We start from the raw sequence: 17,765 nt of genomic DNA on the forward strand, positions 1-17,765 counted from the left end.
CCAGTATCTAGTCTTCTCTCTACTTTGGCTTCAAATCAGTGAGTCTCACATATATTTACACTCCTATAGTAAATTATTCTTTACTATGGCAAGTCTATTCCTCATATAGGTACTTGATGACCATGCACAAGTCAATGACTAACCTACAGGTTGAGAAATAGAATTTATCAAGTTTATATAGCTTTGAGAGTTTTACAGTAGGTGAGTTTTTTTCAGACTGTCTAGATTCTTACAGCTTTTGGTCTGAAGTGTTATTTGTTAGCAGGCTTCTTTAAAAAGCATGGCTGCTATAAATAAGGGCAATATTACAGTACAGTTTTCACTCATGCTATGTATCAGAGGTTATAATGTCTCCTTTTTTCTACCAAGTGGTACCTCACTTAAAACTGAAGGTTACATTAGTATTCAAAGTCAGGTTTAGGTGACTATCTCACATCACCTCAAACAGTCTAAGCAATTGCTTTCTGAGGTATCAAAAACCTTCTCTGGATAAACAACCATGGCCATAGGTAAGTATGGGCATTCCACAGATGCATTAGCAAATTGTGAGTTCTTGAAGTAAATATTAAAACAATGAAGAACTACCATTTCTTGCACCTTCCTCTGGTTTAACACTTGACACTGTCAAAACTTATGCTAACCTGGATGGCGCTCAAGTCTGATCCAGTATGGCAATACCAATGAGCTTTTATTAATCTATATTCTGCATTTTTAAAATTCTGCTAAGCTCTCAAATGCAGTGATACTATTAAGTTTTGTAACTTAGAACTCAACCACCACTGAGGTTTGTGAAAACCAATTCCTTCTATCAGGTTTGAGTTAACCTGCAGCTTACTTTACTGCCTTCTTCCACATTACTCACTATGTCTTGGTCATTCATGTTGCTCACTGATCTTATGGTGTCATCTTTCCACTGGCCAGGAAGAAAGTAACCGATGGAGGGCAAGGTGTCAGGAACACGTGCCTGTCCCTGACCCCACAGAGGTCAACAGTGCCCACATGGAGTGGTGGCTGTCCTACAGGTTACTGCAACATGGAATTGAATAGCACATGTTGTATTATTCCACTAGGAATCAAATTCCTTCTACAAAGTATCTTGCAGAGACACAGACTATGATGACAAAAACCACCAGTAGTAGTTAATTACATCCCAGTGCTTGGGACTAGGGACAATTCTGAGCCTCTGTGAATCTGCCTTGTTTACTGGTGCCCTGTAAATATTTACTAGGTAGTATGCTACCCATGAAGGTTAGTCAACAGGGTCAGAAAAATTCAGTGTAATACCAGTAAACACAGACATGAGATGGTATTATGGGACCCTACTGGCCTACATTTCAAATGAAAATAAACCTTTTACATGGGACTCAGGCTGGATTTACATCAAAGACAAGGCCCTCCCAAGTGCCCCACTCCTGACAGCCTCTGGCTAGGAATGCTCTAGCTGTAATTTGATGAAAAGCACATTCCCCTTCCCTGGTGCAAATATTTCATATTCTGGTAGATGGCAGCACTTAGCTCAGCTTTGCTGCTTTGTTTCACTGTGCAGCACTCCCCCAAATAAAATTAGACTGTTCCATTTTTAGAGCAATAGACAGACAAGCTGCAGGTCTGGTTAGAGGATACAGAATGTAAACTAGGAGTGGTGGCAAAAAAGTGGATTTGAAAACTCAGAAGAAACACTGTTCAGAAGACCAATGTTTAGACAAGAGGTTTCATTTAAAGTCTTCTGGTGAATTAAATACAAACATTGCCAAAACTGACAAAGAACAAAGCTAGATAGATACATGACCATTGCAGCTTGCTTCCTGGAGCTCCACTTTAAATATAAGACTAGACTCTAAAAGGGTCACAGTAGGTCTCATCACTTAATCTGCTACAGAAGATATTGTGAGCTTATACAGCATATATCAGGCCACCTCCCTGCACTGATGTGTATGTATTCCACTTTCCTTTTTAATAAAAGATTTATGATTTTTTTCTTCTCTTCTGGCCCTAGTGTAAATGAAAAGAAGGGTCACTCTACATCTCTGTGTTAGAGAATTCATTCCTACTCCTCTTCTTTCTGAGAACATTGCCTGGAAAATATGGCAAGTAGAACTCCAGAGACAATATGATTAAAGCATCCTCAAAATTAGAAACAAAACAAACAAAAAAAAAGACAGTTTGGAAGGCATTTGCTGATTTATCTGTCATTCTATCACATTTAAGCAAACAAAAAAAAACCCCAAAACAAAACTCACATACAGACCTAGTTCCCTCCTAGTTCCCTTTTAAACAGTGGAATGCTCCTTTGTAACAGCATTTTTTGCACTGCATTACTAGTGAAAATCTCAGGGCAAAGAATGCTAAGGCCACTCATTTGCCATTCATTGCATTACTGTTCTCTCTACATCCCAAACACTCCCAGCTTTAAATTAATGGACTTGATTTATCTTTGTTTTAAACCTTTTTAAACTGTCTCCACAAAGAAAGCAAATCCATTGTGGGTAACTGGCTCTTCTGTGTCCTACTGCCAGATGGTGAGGCATGAAGGTAACGGATAATATTCTTCATTCCTGAATATGGAAACACAAATGGAGTGCAAAGAGCAGAACCTTCTCAGGAATTTTAGATCTTCTCTTTGTGTCCTTCTCAGCAGCACTATAACATACTGGGTCAATGGATGACAAATACCATATACGGACAAATTGAGAAATTATGAGAAGGAACCCATCAGCACTTTAAGCTGTTGTAAGTACTGAAAATTGTTTCAGTCAAGAACTTAACACAGAAAAATTTAGATTTGCCCCCAGTGGATGCCATCATGTGCAGAATGCTCTGCCACTAGCAAGATCTTGACTCTCACCATCCAGACAATTTTAGGGGTTTTTTGTTAAGTGATTAGCTATTTGACACGGCTGTGCAGAGCACTCTGCTATTGTGACCAGAGCTTACCCTGGGTAGGCAGGGATGGCCGTGGGAGGTACTGCCCGCACTGCCCCATACACTGTCCTTCCTCGGCCCCTCAGATGGGCACCCCGAAATGCGGCAGCTGTGGTGGCTGCAGTTGGATAGGGGAAGCCTGGAACTGTAAAGACAGACAAGGTGGAAGGTGAAAAGGATACAAGCTCCAACCCAGAGAGCAACCACTTGCTTCAAACAAAGTGACTCAAAAGCTTCATAGCGGTGGGATATTTGGCATCAATCCTGCAGAGGGACATGCTATTTATAACCCAGCAAGCATCCCATACATACTTCTGCTACACCATGGCCTTTGGGGGGAGAAGGGCTGCAGAGAGGTTTGGCATGCAAGAGGTTAATGTTTTGCATGCCTCACCCACCCCAAACCGGCCTCAAATCCCCCCACCTTTTGATATCACCATGCAGTCTGGTTAGAATCTGAGAAGCACAGGGAGTTACTATCAATACAGCACACAGTTCTTCCAAAACTTCAGAGGCTCTTTAAAATAATTTGTCAAAAGGCCCTTAAAGTCAACCAACTTACATCAGTCTCTTCCCTCCTTTCCCCTCCCACTCTTTGCCACCCAATCCTCTGTATGTTCATTTTAAGGCCTGAAAGACAAGATAGCCCATATAACAGCAGCAGCAATTTCCCATAAAGTGCCAGTTTACTGAGAGCCCACCTTCATTTAACAAGTGTGACTAGTAACTGGCACCACATATAGCAATGCCTCTATTATTATGCTTTAAACTGAAGTAAACTGGCTCGTGATGAAGCTTTGTAAAACCTCAGAGGCATCTGCAAACCTGTCATAAATAGACACTGAGAGGGAACAAGTCCCAGGGTACAGACCCAACCCAGCATGCATCCAGGTGCATGCCACTAGGGGCCCTGCAGACTCGCAGTTTAGCAGCTTGTATAATATGTACTTTAGGGATTTGTCAATTTGGTTTCTTTGATTTCAAAATGGGGAGGGGAGTAAGGGAATGACTTATTCCTCACACACACCCTCCCCTTGTTCTGCAGCCTCCTTGACATTCAGAAGAACCCATTCAGCTGTACAGCAAGATGCTGCAGATGAACAAGTTACAGCAACTGCACACTATACTTTGGCTCAAGGTAAACTCATTCCCAGTGAGACCCATCCTTTCAAGTATATATTATACAAACTGGAGAGAAGAAGGGTAATAGGTCATCATTAACTCAAGCACAGTAACAATACAGGGGTCATCAGGGGCTACTTACTGATTAAAGGAATGTAAGTATTAATACCCCCCCTTCCTGACAGGGGCACTGCGGCGTCATTGCCCAGCGAGACATCTGCTTGAAAGCTGGATGCTAATTCAATTTTTAAAAGAATAAAAAACAAAAACAAAACTGTAAAAAGGTTATAAAGAAACATCAGATTAAGAACACAAACAAACACCACTGCAGTTAAATGGCAGAAGTGGAAGTGTCTACTTCAGCTCTACCTGCATATAACTCAGGGCCGTACACCGCTCCAACCACAGGACTCAACTTCCAACCTGAAACAACAAAGATTGCAGTGAATGCCAAAATCTACACCAAGAGAAGGAACGGGCAGCGTGGGTAGGAGGGATGGTCTCTTGCATGCGCTCCAGCTTCACATGCACAGCTCTTTCCAATTTCTGCTTTGCCTCAATCCCCCTTGGTGTAGATGGAGGCCAACTGCCTTTTTCGAAGGTCAAGCTCTAGGTCCAGGTTGCTGTATTGGAGGGAACCGCAAAACATCATCTGATCCGCAGTGGGCAAAGGTACTGCTGTGGGAATGCCAACTACCATATATGCGTATTTGCCATGAGCACCATGCAACCCAGCATTCCCTGCAGAAGCCTTGCTGCCAGCTCCTCCTTACTTTCACTGGGAACACTGTAGATCCAAGCTCTCTCTAAAGCCACCGGGCCAGACTGTCATCTCAGGCAAGTCAATTTATAGCCCTGAATTCTCAAAACACCCTTCTGTCTAGTCTGCTAGAGATCTGCTAAAAAGCAAGTGTCTGAATTTCCTCATTAACTGCATTATGCAACTATAGTTCATAAAACCAAATCATTCTATTCATCTCACATTTTCTCCTCACTGTTATTTTAGTATTTCTTGCCTTCTTTATGGTGCTTTTCAGGTGAAAGCCTTCACAGAGAAATAATTTCAACATAATCTGGATAATTGGCAAGTACTGCAAATCATCAAGATAAAACCTACAAGAGAATAGGGCTTAAAGAAGCATGGGTATGAGCTGGTACATATTTCCAGTCACATCTAGAAACCTATCTGTCTTTTCCCCCTCCATCTCTCTAATGAGGGAGAAAAGAGGTATAAAGCTAACAATGTGATCTGGGTTAGCTTCCACAAAGCATTCCTTTCAGGAAAGATCTCAGCTGTTCAGCTAGCAACGACAGAGGCATTTTTACTTAAATAAATCCATATGCTTCCTCTGTCTTGGAGCCCTGGTGCACTTGCTGAACTTTTAACACCTCTAACCACTCTAGAAGCCATATGAACAACTTTTTGAATTGCAGCCCATCAACACCACCGTTCACCTGTTGGCAGAGTATGAATGACAGATGCAGTACAGGTTCTCTCTGCAAGTACAGGAACTCTGCTGCTGCACTCCTCACCTTGATGGCAAAATACTCCACTAGTGACCACGAGGGGACTATCAACTCGCAAATTTAATAACAGTTGTACAACCATACTTGCCAGTACACCTTAAGCCTGGTCTAATACTAAATTCCTTTGCATAGCTTTAAAGCTGGCTTTAAACTGCTGGCTGCAAAAACAAAATATTCTTGTATATTATCACTTTCACAAGTAAGCCAAGTTTTGTTACCAAACAGTCACATGCATGACATTTTATGCCCTTGTTTTCAGGACAATATACCATGGATACATTGCCTTTTGCCACACAATCTCCTAGTTCCTTCCAGGTACTGTGACCCAGAGTCCCAGGCCTTTTGCTTGGCCCTGTCTCCCCAGTTCTGTGCCCAAAGTAAGATTTACTTGAAGGGGACCACTCAGTAAGTTGGCAGCAGAGCAATGTAAAAAAATTTTTATCTTCTGAGTTTGGAGTCTTTGTAATCAAACAGAATCTCACACTAGCAACTACCTGTATACAGCTTCCTGCCTTGATGAAACTGTTTGGGAACCTTTTCACACCAAAGAGAACTTTGCTGCCTGTTTCAGGACAAAGACTCAGATTCAAAACCTTTATCAAAGCAGAATTCAGTTCTGCTGGGAGAATGACCTTTTTATGCTATATATGCCCATGAACTAAAATGACTGCACAGAGAACCACCAAGATATCCCAATGAAACAGGATTCTTCATTACCCAAACAATTTGGTATTTCTCTGTTTAGGTTCACTGGAAAACTATTGAACACAAGCACAGACTGAAACAGAAAGCAGGCAAACAAGCAGCACAAAGGCTCTGTTTTGATGGTTGCTTGGGAACAGATGTTCTTTTACAGATAGAACCTAAACGGAGCTATCTTAAGGTATTAAGCTAATTACGCATCTTAAGTTATGTTTTTGTGTTCATATTTAGGTATCTACGTGATGGCAGCGAGACACAGGAGTACTGCACATCCCACCATACAGAATCAGCCTGCAGTAGTAAGGCAGGCAACCCATTGGTCCGTGGCACCTTTACCATCTTGACCACATTGGGCATGTTGGTACTACTCTCTGTTCCCACTTCTCCATATGGAAAATGGTGTTCCTCCACAAACACTTTAGGGTTATATTGAATGGTATAATGATACAAATTAGAGTTTATGGGGTTTTATTGGTTTCTTTTGGTCCTGAGGAGAGGTCATGACTTTTCCCTTTAGTCTCTCTTCAAAAGTTTCAGCTCATCATTAGTACAGACAGACTCCCTTACCATTTGCATAAGGTGTGACCATCTTCTTATTGGTCATCACTCTCGCAGTGGCATTGTTAACCTAAAAGTAAGAAAGGGAAGGGGGAGGAGAGGGAAGGAAGTACAGAATGTTAGGGAAAATTGTGAAAAACTCTCAGATACCACATGCACACACACACACACACACACTATGCTTCTCTGAGCAAAAAAAAAAAAAATTAAACAGCTAATTTTACATGAATGCAATCTTTAAATTACTTTTAACAGTTGCCATTTAATTATAAAAGTTACAGCTAAACGTGGCACTTTAAAATTATGCATTAAACAAAAGGCCAACAAGAGTAAAGTGCAGATTGTCCACCACCCTGCCATCCCTAGGCATGGGCTTATTTACAGCTCAGTGATCAAGAGGGCAAAACCCTAGATGCTTTGTCCAGGTTCTGTTCGAGAGGCAGGAATAATTTCCACAGCCCAGGGCAGGGAAATTGAACCAGGTGATGCACAAGCTGACTTGTTTCTCAAGCTCGCTGCTGGAACTGGGACCCAGCAGGTCACTGGCAGGACACTTGGGTAGCAGAAGGTAGCCTGGAGTCCCTCAGCATTAGATTTAACTCCCAAGGCTTTAGGAGATCTCTGGAACATCACCAACTGTTTATATGATCTACATTCATCGATTCACACCCATCATTTTCCGATCTTTTTCCAGATTATTTTTTCCTTGTCACAAATCTCATGGGACAAAAAGACTTGGATCATTTTTGGGTTTGCTGCACCCTCCACCCTCTTTACAGAGCTCGGCATAGTTCCAAGCGGTTTGACTGCTCAAGCAAGTGGGGTGTTACCGCAGAGATGGTGCTGATAAAGAAAAGATGGACTACTTTGGAAGCCAAGTTACTGCAGCCCCGTGTCAGCCTCAAAGCTCTTGCAAGAAGGGTGAAGTCTTTATGTATTACCAATAATTTATCAAAATCCATGCCAAATGGGAATGGAGGCCAGGGTGAAGAAGAAAAAAAATGGATACAACAATAGAAGCTGCCTTGGGCCCTTGAGATGTATGGATAGTGGGCGTACACAGGCTGGGGAGTCCAGAGCTACATTTTACTCTTGTTTTGGACCCAAAACAATAGAAACATTACACATTTAAAAAAGAAAGAATGGGAAACAACAATGATGAGACTGAGAGCATGCAGTTAAACACACACAGATTAAAAAAAGAAAGAAAAAAAAAACACACCACAATTGATTCAGAGGGTGAGGAAGGGAGGAATGAGGGGATAGGGTCTCACAGACAATCATTAGATGGAGCGAGTGCCTGAAATCAGTTGCTACAGCAAAGTGCAACACAAGCACTTAAAGGAAAAATTGCCAGAACCAATTAGAAACCACCAGTCAGCAAAGAGACCAACAGCTGCATTTAACTTTGTAAAGAAATAAACTGGGGAGGGGGCAGAAAGAAAAAGAGAGAAAACAAACAGTAACAGCTACAAACAGGTCTCAGATAGAAAGAGCAGCAGAAAGAAGGGGCAGGAGAGAGAGAGGAGGAAATGGGTGCATTAATAAAAATCAGCCAAACTGGAGTTCAGTAACTCTGAGTAAGATGTGCAAGGGGAAATCACCATGAAGTCAGTAATCAAACAGCTCAGACTGCTACAAAACAATATGTACATCCAAAGTCCAGGCGGCATTACTCAACAGCATTGAAAATAAAAGGGGGAGAAGGGGAAGGAGGTGGGTGGGGACAACAAGTCAAATCACATTTTGTAGTGTTAATATGAGATGGCAGATGGATTTTTTTCTTTCTTAATTTTTTTTGTAATTTTAAGAAAAATTAAAAAAAAAAAAAAAAAAGAAAAAGCTTCTTCTCTAGCACTTTTGTTTCACTTACCGCCAACTTGTACCATCGCCAGCATTGTGTATAGTTACCAGGGAAAGAGTGAGTCAAGTGAAGGGCCCTAAACACTAAACCATCGGAAAGGGAAATAAAAAAAAAAAACAAAACAAAACAGAAAAAAAAAAAAGGCAAAATATGCAGACATCTTACTCAAAAAGGCGGCTTTTTTGTTTCAACATTTGTACTTTTTGGTTTGTGTTTGGTTTTTTTTAAAGAAAGAAGGAGAGAGGGATGATGCCAGTTAGCCTTCAACACAGTGGAACACCACACTGGTCAACACCAGGCATGCCCAACATCTGGCCATGATAGCCATTCAACATTAACCCTTCCCTCCCCAGCGGCAAGAGCTAGCAAACTTTTAGGATTAGCTTTCACCGAACCTATTCTTGACCATGGGCAGATCAAGAAACCAGAAGTGTGTATAGCACAGCCCACTCGGGACTGCTGCCCCACATGTCCTCACCCCTCCCATAGGCATCATCTCACACTTGCATGGAGGAGAACTGGCCTCAGAGGAAAGAGAGGATACTGGCTGGCCCCCTGCTTTCTTTTCTGGACACAGAGTTAGAAGTTGGATAGCACTCTTTCAGTTAGTTTTGTTCAAGCCTGGTAATAGGAAATTGGAGCCTTGCAAACTGAAGCAAAGGAAAAATCAAGACAGCAGAAGGGCAAAAATTTGGAGTGGGTGGGAATAAAACTTAATAAAAGAAGAAAGAAAAGGAAAAAAATACCCAAAACAACAATAAAAATATTCTGTAAAGGGTGTAAACTTCTATACATTTCAGTGCAGGGAGGTGAAAGACAGACACAAACACACGCACACACAAGACAAGGATCCAAATGTGAAATAAGTGAGGCAAGACACAAAAAGAAATCAAAAGAATAAATATAAAGAAGAAATTGAATTACTGAAGACATGCACCTCGATTTTACGGCCCTCTACCACGGTGCCGTGTAATTTCTCCCTGGCCCTGTCTGCATCAGCACTATTCTCGAAAGTTACGAACCCGAATCCCTGCATGCAGCGGGAGAAGGGGGGAAAACATGCACATCGTTATATATTGAAATACTGATCTCTAGGTAAATAGAGAAAAAATATCACAGTATGAAATCGACATCAGCACAACTCAGCAATAACCTCCTAGAGTCACATTGTTGGTTCATGCACGTTTCATAAATGAAAGAAATTAAAATCAATAAAAAAGGAACTGTAATAATAAGAATAATAAGAGTAATTTAAAAAAAGGAAAACATAAAAGCAATTGAGGCCAGACCAAAAAAGAAGTACAAAGTTACTCGAGACAATTTTTCATTTTGTTTTGGTTTGGTTTTTTGTTTAAAAACACTAAATCCTGCTCTGATATAGGCGAGTTGGGCAAGCCCAAGTGGGACTTCTCTCCCCTCTTAATGAATACACAAATTTTGTAGGACCCCAACCACCCACCCCAGACACAGTACAGGACATGGACACTGAGCAGCACTTTGCTCTCTTGAGAAACTGCTATGAGAGTGAGCAGCAATCTGAGTTCATGCATAGCACCAGGAATTCTGCAAAGCTTTGGGCAAATCAAACACTGAACCTTGTTTTTCCCACCTGTAGATTGGAGACAATAATAATTACCTACCTTAGAACACAGTTGAGAGGAAAGGGCTCTTTGTAAAGCATCCCTTGTAAGCTCTTCAGGGCACAGCTCATGTCTACTCCTAAGCCTGTAACTTCCCCAATGATACCTGGGGCCCTAGAAGCAGGGCTTCTAGGTGGCACCATAAAATAAGCATATTTATTGTGAAGATTTACAGTATCACATATTGTAGTTCCAAAATATTCTTATCTCCGAGTACTGTGGTGGACTTGACTGTAAATCTGAACACCTAAATACTGATTCATTGGTCAAGGCAGGTTTCATATGATCAGCTTTGTTCTGAAATTGCAACCTCTGTGCTGTGGATAGCAACAAATCTCTGCCTAGTTAGACCATGAAACTTCCAGAAAAATTGACATGCCCTGCTCGGAGCAACCACAAAGGCTCAAGGATTGCCAAGACGTCACTTTAGTTAGACAAATTCAGGTTTACCACATCCATGAAGGCACAAGCAACACAAGGGCATCGTATGCATGCTCATGCTGCTGCCAGCTCATGCAGTGGTGTAACATGACAGGGTAAGAGACCATGCTTCCTTCCACAGGAACGAGTGCACTGACATTAAGAGAGAGCCAACATGACAAAGTGAATTAGGATTTTAACTAGAAGCAAATGGCCTCTTAATACAGGCAACTGTGATGAGACAATCTTCATGCCATTAGAGAGAGTGGACCCAAATAAAAACCATTGTTGCATTCTGCTTTCAGGATATCTTAACAACAGCAATAACTGGCAGCTGTGGCTTGATATAAAGCAAATACTGCTTTAATGTATAGAGAGTAATCTCCACTGGCTCCAGCACCCTCAGGAGCAGAACAACAAAGCTCACACTTAATGCAATGGAAACTCCTTCTTCATGTTAATTGAAGAGTGAGATGATGAGAGTGATCTACAGCTACGCCTATTGGGGGGAGGGGCATGCTAGCCAGGCAACCTCCTTCATGCACCTTGGGGTCAGTATGTATTTGGATTAGACAGCCCAAAAAACAGATAGCATCTTGATTTCAAAGCACTGTTAGCAAGGAGACACAAGCAAGGCACTATCCTTCAAGTGCTTTTTAAAGGTCTTTACAATACTAATCTTAAATGGCCCAAGCTGTTTAAGTGACAAGCTGGCCTTTATCATCCACAGCTACGTTTCCAGCATAAAACTGCTACAAATTTGTTAAATACATGGTGGTTGTTGGTGGTGTTTTGGGAGGGGGAGGTTTACTTTTTTTTCTCCCCCCTGAACAGCAATAATAAAGGACCTTAGCCAGTACTGCAATGCTGAGAGCAATGAAAGCGCTCCTTTGGGCTCCAACCCAATAATCTAAAGCTTCAGATAATTTCATTTCTCCAGCTATAAATAAAGAGCTATATAAATAATAAACTGATGCCTTTTTCAGAAAAGCACAGAAGTTCCTTGTTTAAATGAATTAAAATCAGAGCTACAAGACATAGGGGCTAATAAAACAGGCCAACTGCATATAACTCTCAAATATATTGTAGAGAACTGAGGGAGGTGCAGGGGGGTGTAATAGCAAAGCTGACTATGAAGGAATACGGTAATGCACCTGCTTTAAAGAGTCCCTACAGAGAAAGATAAGCCTGAGAAACAGAGCAACACCTTTCCCTCTGGTTCTGTATAATGGGGAAAAAACATCCTTTAAAGGCTGGGGGAGGAGGGGAGGTAAGAACTGCAACAGGAATCTATTTCCCTCTTCTCTTTTTGCATTAAAATTTCTATTTGTTCTAGACAAGCCTGGGGAGACCGAATGAAATTTATGTCTTCAGTGATGATGTGAACTGAAAGCTTGAGTGCAGATGGAAACTAATTTTTTAGACATTAATCTGTGCAGGCTAGAACCAAACTAAGACTATTTTAATTCACATCTGTTTGCAATTACCAAAGTCCATATGGGATTTTAAAAAACTACATTATCATTAAATATCTTTAAACTGCATAGGAATTTTCAGTATTTTTATTAAGTTAACTCAAGGTAGCATACAATCCACATGCAGACTATATGAATATAATTAACAATGTGAATTAAACCAGAATTAATCTGATTCAGAACAACATAACTAATTAACCATATTTTACTGACAGATCAGCCCTTAGCTTGTGCAACTATTTGTTGAACACCATTTTAGGTCAATGCTAAATTAATGCTTTACATATTTGACTATGGCAGTTAGTATTTGTGTCCTCTTGGTTTGTCATATTAATGCATCTCTTAGACATTCAAATTCTCATTAGGAAATACAGGTGAGCCACACTTGACATTTTTGTTATTTCTAAGTTTAAAAACTAGCAATTAGATATATATATACACACACACACATATTTTTGAAGTGGGAGAGAAAAAAGAACATACACATATTTTTTATTCCTTCTCACAGATGACCTATAAAGAATAGGGATTAATTTGTACCTAAATACATATGCAACAAACAGTTCTCAGTTTTCCTTCAGCAAGGTTGTCTTGAACTTGAAAGAAAAAAAAGAAATAACACAAGAAAAAAGAAAAGATAGGGCAGGCATCCAGTATTTACTAGCTTAGCTTTACAGTAGGTATTGGATTGCTCCATAGTAAGAGGTATGGAGCCAGAGGAAGGGAAGATCCTGGACAAAAAACCCCCTTAGGTTTTCTAAAATTTAGATTATACTCATAGTTTGAGTTTAATAATGCTGTTATGATAACAAGGCTAACATTTTCAACAATTCCTCCCCACCAGCAACTTCCATGAACTTCTCCCATGCATAAAATAAGTTTAACTCAGTGAACACCAAATTCCAACAAACATTTTTAGGACTGGTGAGTAATTTGCAGTATCAGACTAATCCCTTTTTACCGAAAGGTTTATTGAAAGAGACCGAGTAACTGTCACCTTTTTAGTCTGGCCTCAGATTCTGCAATAAATAACAAGCAACATGATGAGCAGTGAAAAAAAAATAATAAATGTGTATATATATAGTATTTGAATGTTTCCATCTCTGAAGAATGAGAAAGAAAATTTACCATGTAACCGTAAAGGGAGAAATCAAAACCAGACGGTTCTCCTGGGTGTGGCCAGAACACAGAAATTAAACAAAAAACAACAACAAAAATAAAATAAAGTAAAATAAAAAAATAAAAGCAAAGAAAACTAAACAGAGCCCCTTGAAACCCATGCATTGTTAACCCTTCGTTCGTCATGGAGTTTAGACCAGTCACCTCAGCAGCAGCGTCTTGACTTACACCACTGGAGGACACAACCAACAACCAGCCTTGCTGTCATCTGCTGCTGTGCTTGTTTCTAACCAATTTTTTCCTTTTTTCCCCCCTTATTTCCATAATAAGCCTGAAAAAAATGGCCAAAGAGGCAGCAGTTTAGGCGACTTATTTCCAAGGCATTGGGAAGGAGTAGGAGGGTTTCAGCTATAATCCACCAGAGATGAGCAGGACTGAATGCAACGACAGCAACACAGCACTAAACCCAGAAACAAATTATTGAACACACACACACGCACAAATGCACCCTTCAAGTTGGTGAAAGCATCTGCATAAACCAAGCTGCTACCATTTCAGCAGGTCTTCCAACTCCTCCTGGCTCCCATGCCGCATTTTGCATTAAGGCATACACACGTGTCGAACTTGTCTGTGTACCTGTGTAATCTGGTGAGCCATATGCAAGAATTAACCTGACTAAAAAAAAATTTAAGTGTATCTTCATAAAAACCTGCAGGGCTATTTTTAAGCTTTATCATTTCCACAATCCAGATTGAGCCGCACCACTGCCAATCCCTGCTGGGAAACGGCAGAGGGGGCTGAGACCAGCAGTGAGGAGTGGGAGCCCAGCCTGCACTGGTGGGCAGCAAGAGCCTAGGGCTTCAAGAGCAGCTCCAGCCAGCTCAGGACAGGGGCTTCATGGCCCCAGTGATCCCCAGGTGTGTGCTGCTCCTCCTCCCTTCAACAATCCTGGATCTCACTGTGTGGTCTGTGAGTTCAACAGGCTGAACTGGCTGAAGACAAGTTCATTTCTCTCCCTGCTACCTCAGTGTCTTACTAATTTAGCACCTAGATCCAGTTTCCTACATAGTGAAATGAGCACTGGTGGAAAAGCACTCCCATAGGAGCAGTAGATCAGCTTATACTATGAAACCATAAACTTCAGCCTGAAATTCAAGTTTAAATATATCAGTTCAGTGTATGGACTAACTGATCTCTTTAGTTCAGTATTCCAGACTTCAAGGCATGAAACCACTGAGCCAGGATAAAGGGACACTGGTCATGTCTCCTTCATGCCACTGGCATCCTAAAGGGTGACCTGAGAAAGTGATGCTGAAAGTCACCAGTACTTAATTTGTTTTTAAACCTCATTGTATTAATAACACTATTTCTGACTCAACTGACAAAATCTAAACAAAAACTATAAAAATAGAATTAAAATGAAAATAAGACTTCTAATTCATTTTATGTAATAAGCAGCTTCCCACTGAGAGGAATCTAGGTCCAAAACAAGAGTGGCTCAACTCAAAACACCTAATCCATTTAAAGAAACACCAACAGATGCAATTTCTCTCGTAACCCACTATACGACTGATTTTTACAATAAATAGGAAGCACTTTTAAGCACTGTAGTCCTATAAGAACCCGGAGATCTGGGTCTCCCAAGTGGAAATCAGTGAGGGACATAAACTTAGAGTATCCTGAAATCATGAGCTCATCTGTGCTAATATGAATTCTTACCATGTAAAAAGTTATATTAAAAAAAAAAAAAAAAAAAAACAAAAAAAAAAAAAAAAAAAAAAAAAAAAAAAAAAAAAAAAACAAACAAAAAAAACACCAACCCCAAACCCAAAACAAACAAACCCCCAAAAAACAACCAACCAACCAAACCATACTCTCTATTCAGCCAGGATTTTGCTGTGTGCTGATGTACTCCTGGTCTCTGAATGTCATTGAGGGCACATCTTGGAATGCCACACAGTACACAGCTGGTGAGCAAAGAGCTTGGATTCCCTTCCCCTGCAGTTTTACAAATGCCACAGGGTACTTCACTACACAGGCAGACTGCATTAATACTGCAAATATGTCTACTTGTTCAATTCAGCACAATAGTGGCAAAATACACATCCAGAGGCTGCATCTCCACTAACAAAAGGAGCAGGAACCCTCTCGACTTCCTCTAGAGGTGTTTTATTCATGGTTCACTGAAGTGCATGGTAAACTGCAACGATGGGCAGAATGTTATTTAAAGGTGTTTATACCAGTCAGAACTAGAAATGTAATGGTAAACAGGATAAATGAAACAAACAGCTAATTTCCTGGAAGAAAGCAAAAAAAGCCAAACGCATCAATGGAAGATAGACATAATTCTATTAAACAAGAAGAAAACAAAATGTAATTCAAGGAATGTTTGAAGTTTTTATCTTGTTTCTCTCACACAGCAAAGCAGTATCAGCGTGAGGTCTACCAGGGTCCACATATTCCTACTAAACAGACTGAATCTGGGAAGAAAGGAAGTTACAAAACAAGAATTCACATTGCTTTGAGAGAAGAAGCAAGAAAACTCATTAACTGCTTTCTATGCTGCTGTGATAGAGAAAGTCAACAAATACCATTTCTGAAAGAACCTGAGGTGAGAGAGAGGTGGCTGTGATGGACACACCCAGCTCTCTCTTTGGTCACCAAACTTTTTAAGTACACAGAGATCCTGAAGTTGCAGCCAGTTTGATAGAGCTTCCCCAGGCTGTCGAAGAAAACTGCCTGGTCATCTCAGGTGGATTCAAACTGAAGAATGCTACCTGAACGCTTCCTCCAGTCCCTCCTACTGACCAGCACTGGAGCAATCCCAGTAGAGTTCTCCTGCCACAGCTTGGCAGTGACAAAGCGCTGCTCAGCCCCATCATACAATGGGTGGGGGCAAACCCAGGGCAGTTTGGGATTTACCACTGTACCTTTAAAATATTTACAAAACATATACACAAAACACTACAACCCTTCCAAGTAGGAACCCAGGAAAGGGAAGGGAGCATTGAGAACACAGCACAAGGCAGGCAGCAGGAGCATCTGCTTTCGGATTCCCAAGAGAGGAGAAGAAGAGAGAGAGGTTTCATATCATTAGATTAGAATGCAAACCACAGGGCAGGAAAATGCATTCAGATTTTTTTTTCCTAAGGTGGAGGAAAAACCCAAGAGTGAGTGGTTTCCAGAAAGATCCATTTCCTTTGCTTCACCATCAGATCACCAAACTTGTTTTTCCATTGTTATGTGAATACCAGGTGCTTCGTGCAGCTATGCCCCACTCAAACACTGGGGCCTCCCATTTTCATGCTAAGCAGGAAGAATCTTGCATTCTTTTTAAAACAGAAATTATTTTGGGTGAGAAGGATGTAAAGATACCATGAAATAACTCTTTGGCTGTTTTCTCATTCTGTTCAGATTCTGGACATCCCTCAATACAGGTTACCAGTTTTGTAACTGCTTTTTGCTGCAAGATGACAAAAAAGCAGTATAAAACTGCATGGCTAATAAAGACTAGAAAAACATCTCTTTTCTTTTTCTTTTTTTTTTTTTTCAAATATTTATTAGGGGTTCAGGGTAACATTCATTAAGGAACTCTTCAGCAATAATTTTGGTTTTAACTGAAAACCAGAAGCCTTGAGCTTTAGCAACAGCACAAGAAGGTACTTTTCATAGTCATAAATCAAGTCTTCACAGAAAAGCCTTCAATGTCAATGTTGCCTAGAAGGGAAAGGGCAGCTGTGGGTGTTTAATACACAGGGCTGTATGGATAGGAGAGAGTGAAGTTCGTGTGTGAAGATGAAAACGCTGCTCTGGAAAGCACAGCCAGTGGGATATGAAGAACACTTTGCCAGGCCAGTTATTTTTGTTCTTTCTTTTGCAATAATGTCTAAATAAGTAGGGATTTGATAGAGGCCAGAGGCTATTCTCAAAACCAAACAATAATGACTCAAATCAAGAGCAATTCACAGGTAGCTTTGGCCTATAAATATCAAAAGAACAGCAGAGAGCAGAATAAATATTTACAAATTCAGCACAGCTGATTGTTTTGGTAAAGCATATAGATATTTAACCATGCAGGGAAGTAAAACTCTAACAAACCATGTAGACATTTATTTGCTCAGACTGTCTTGTTAAAAAACAAAACAAAACAATAGTATTAAGCAGAAACAGAGGATGAGGGGAAAGGGCTAAAACTCATGTCTTTTGTAAACGGATGAATGGCTTTCTGGTTTCCAGATAATACAGGACTGAAGAATTTCAAAATGCATCTTGGACAACATGGGTGGAAATTTGCAGAGAGCTCTGAACATGAACATACCCCAGAATGAATATATGTTGAAGCAAAGAGGCCACCATAAAAACGGTGGGCCTCAAATCCAAGCAAAAGGCATAGACTCTAAACCAAAACTGCTTAGC

At 40.6% G+C, this 17,765-nt stretch overlaps 1 protein-coding gene across 8 annotated transcripts in view; it reads right to left on the minus strand.

Annotated features, from left to right (window-relative positions):
• RBFOX2 (RNA binding fox-1 homolog 2) overlaps positions 1–17,765 on the minus strand; it is a gene marked incomplete at its 5' end in the record, with an annotated part of 172,613 nt that overhangs the window by 18,820 nt on the left and 136,028 nt on the right. For 7 of the 8 annotated variants that reach the window (XM_083859389.1, XM_083859387.1, XM_083859388.1 and 4 more), the window contains 5 exons: positions 2,935–3,067; positions 4,187–4,279; positions 4,414–4,467; positions 6,841–6,901; positions 9,633–9,725. In XM_083859389.1, coding sequence (XP_083715515.1) covers positions 2,935–3,067; positions 4,187–4,279; positions 4,414–4,467; positions 6,841–6,901; positions 9,633–9,725 — 434 coding nt within the window. The remainder of the gene's footprint in view (positions 1–2,934; positions 3,068–4,186; positions 4,280–4,413; positions 4,468–6,840; positions 6,902–9,632; positions 9,726–17,765) is intronic. The other variant, XM_083859393.1, reaches the window with a different exon arrangement.

Source organism: Zosterops lateralis (genome assembly GCF_965231275.1).
Source record: "Zosterops lateralis genome assembly, chromosome: 4".
Taxonomy (NCBI): Eukaryota; Metazoa; Chordata; class Aves; order Passeriformes; family Zosteropidae; genus Zosterops; species Zosterops lateralis.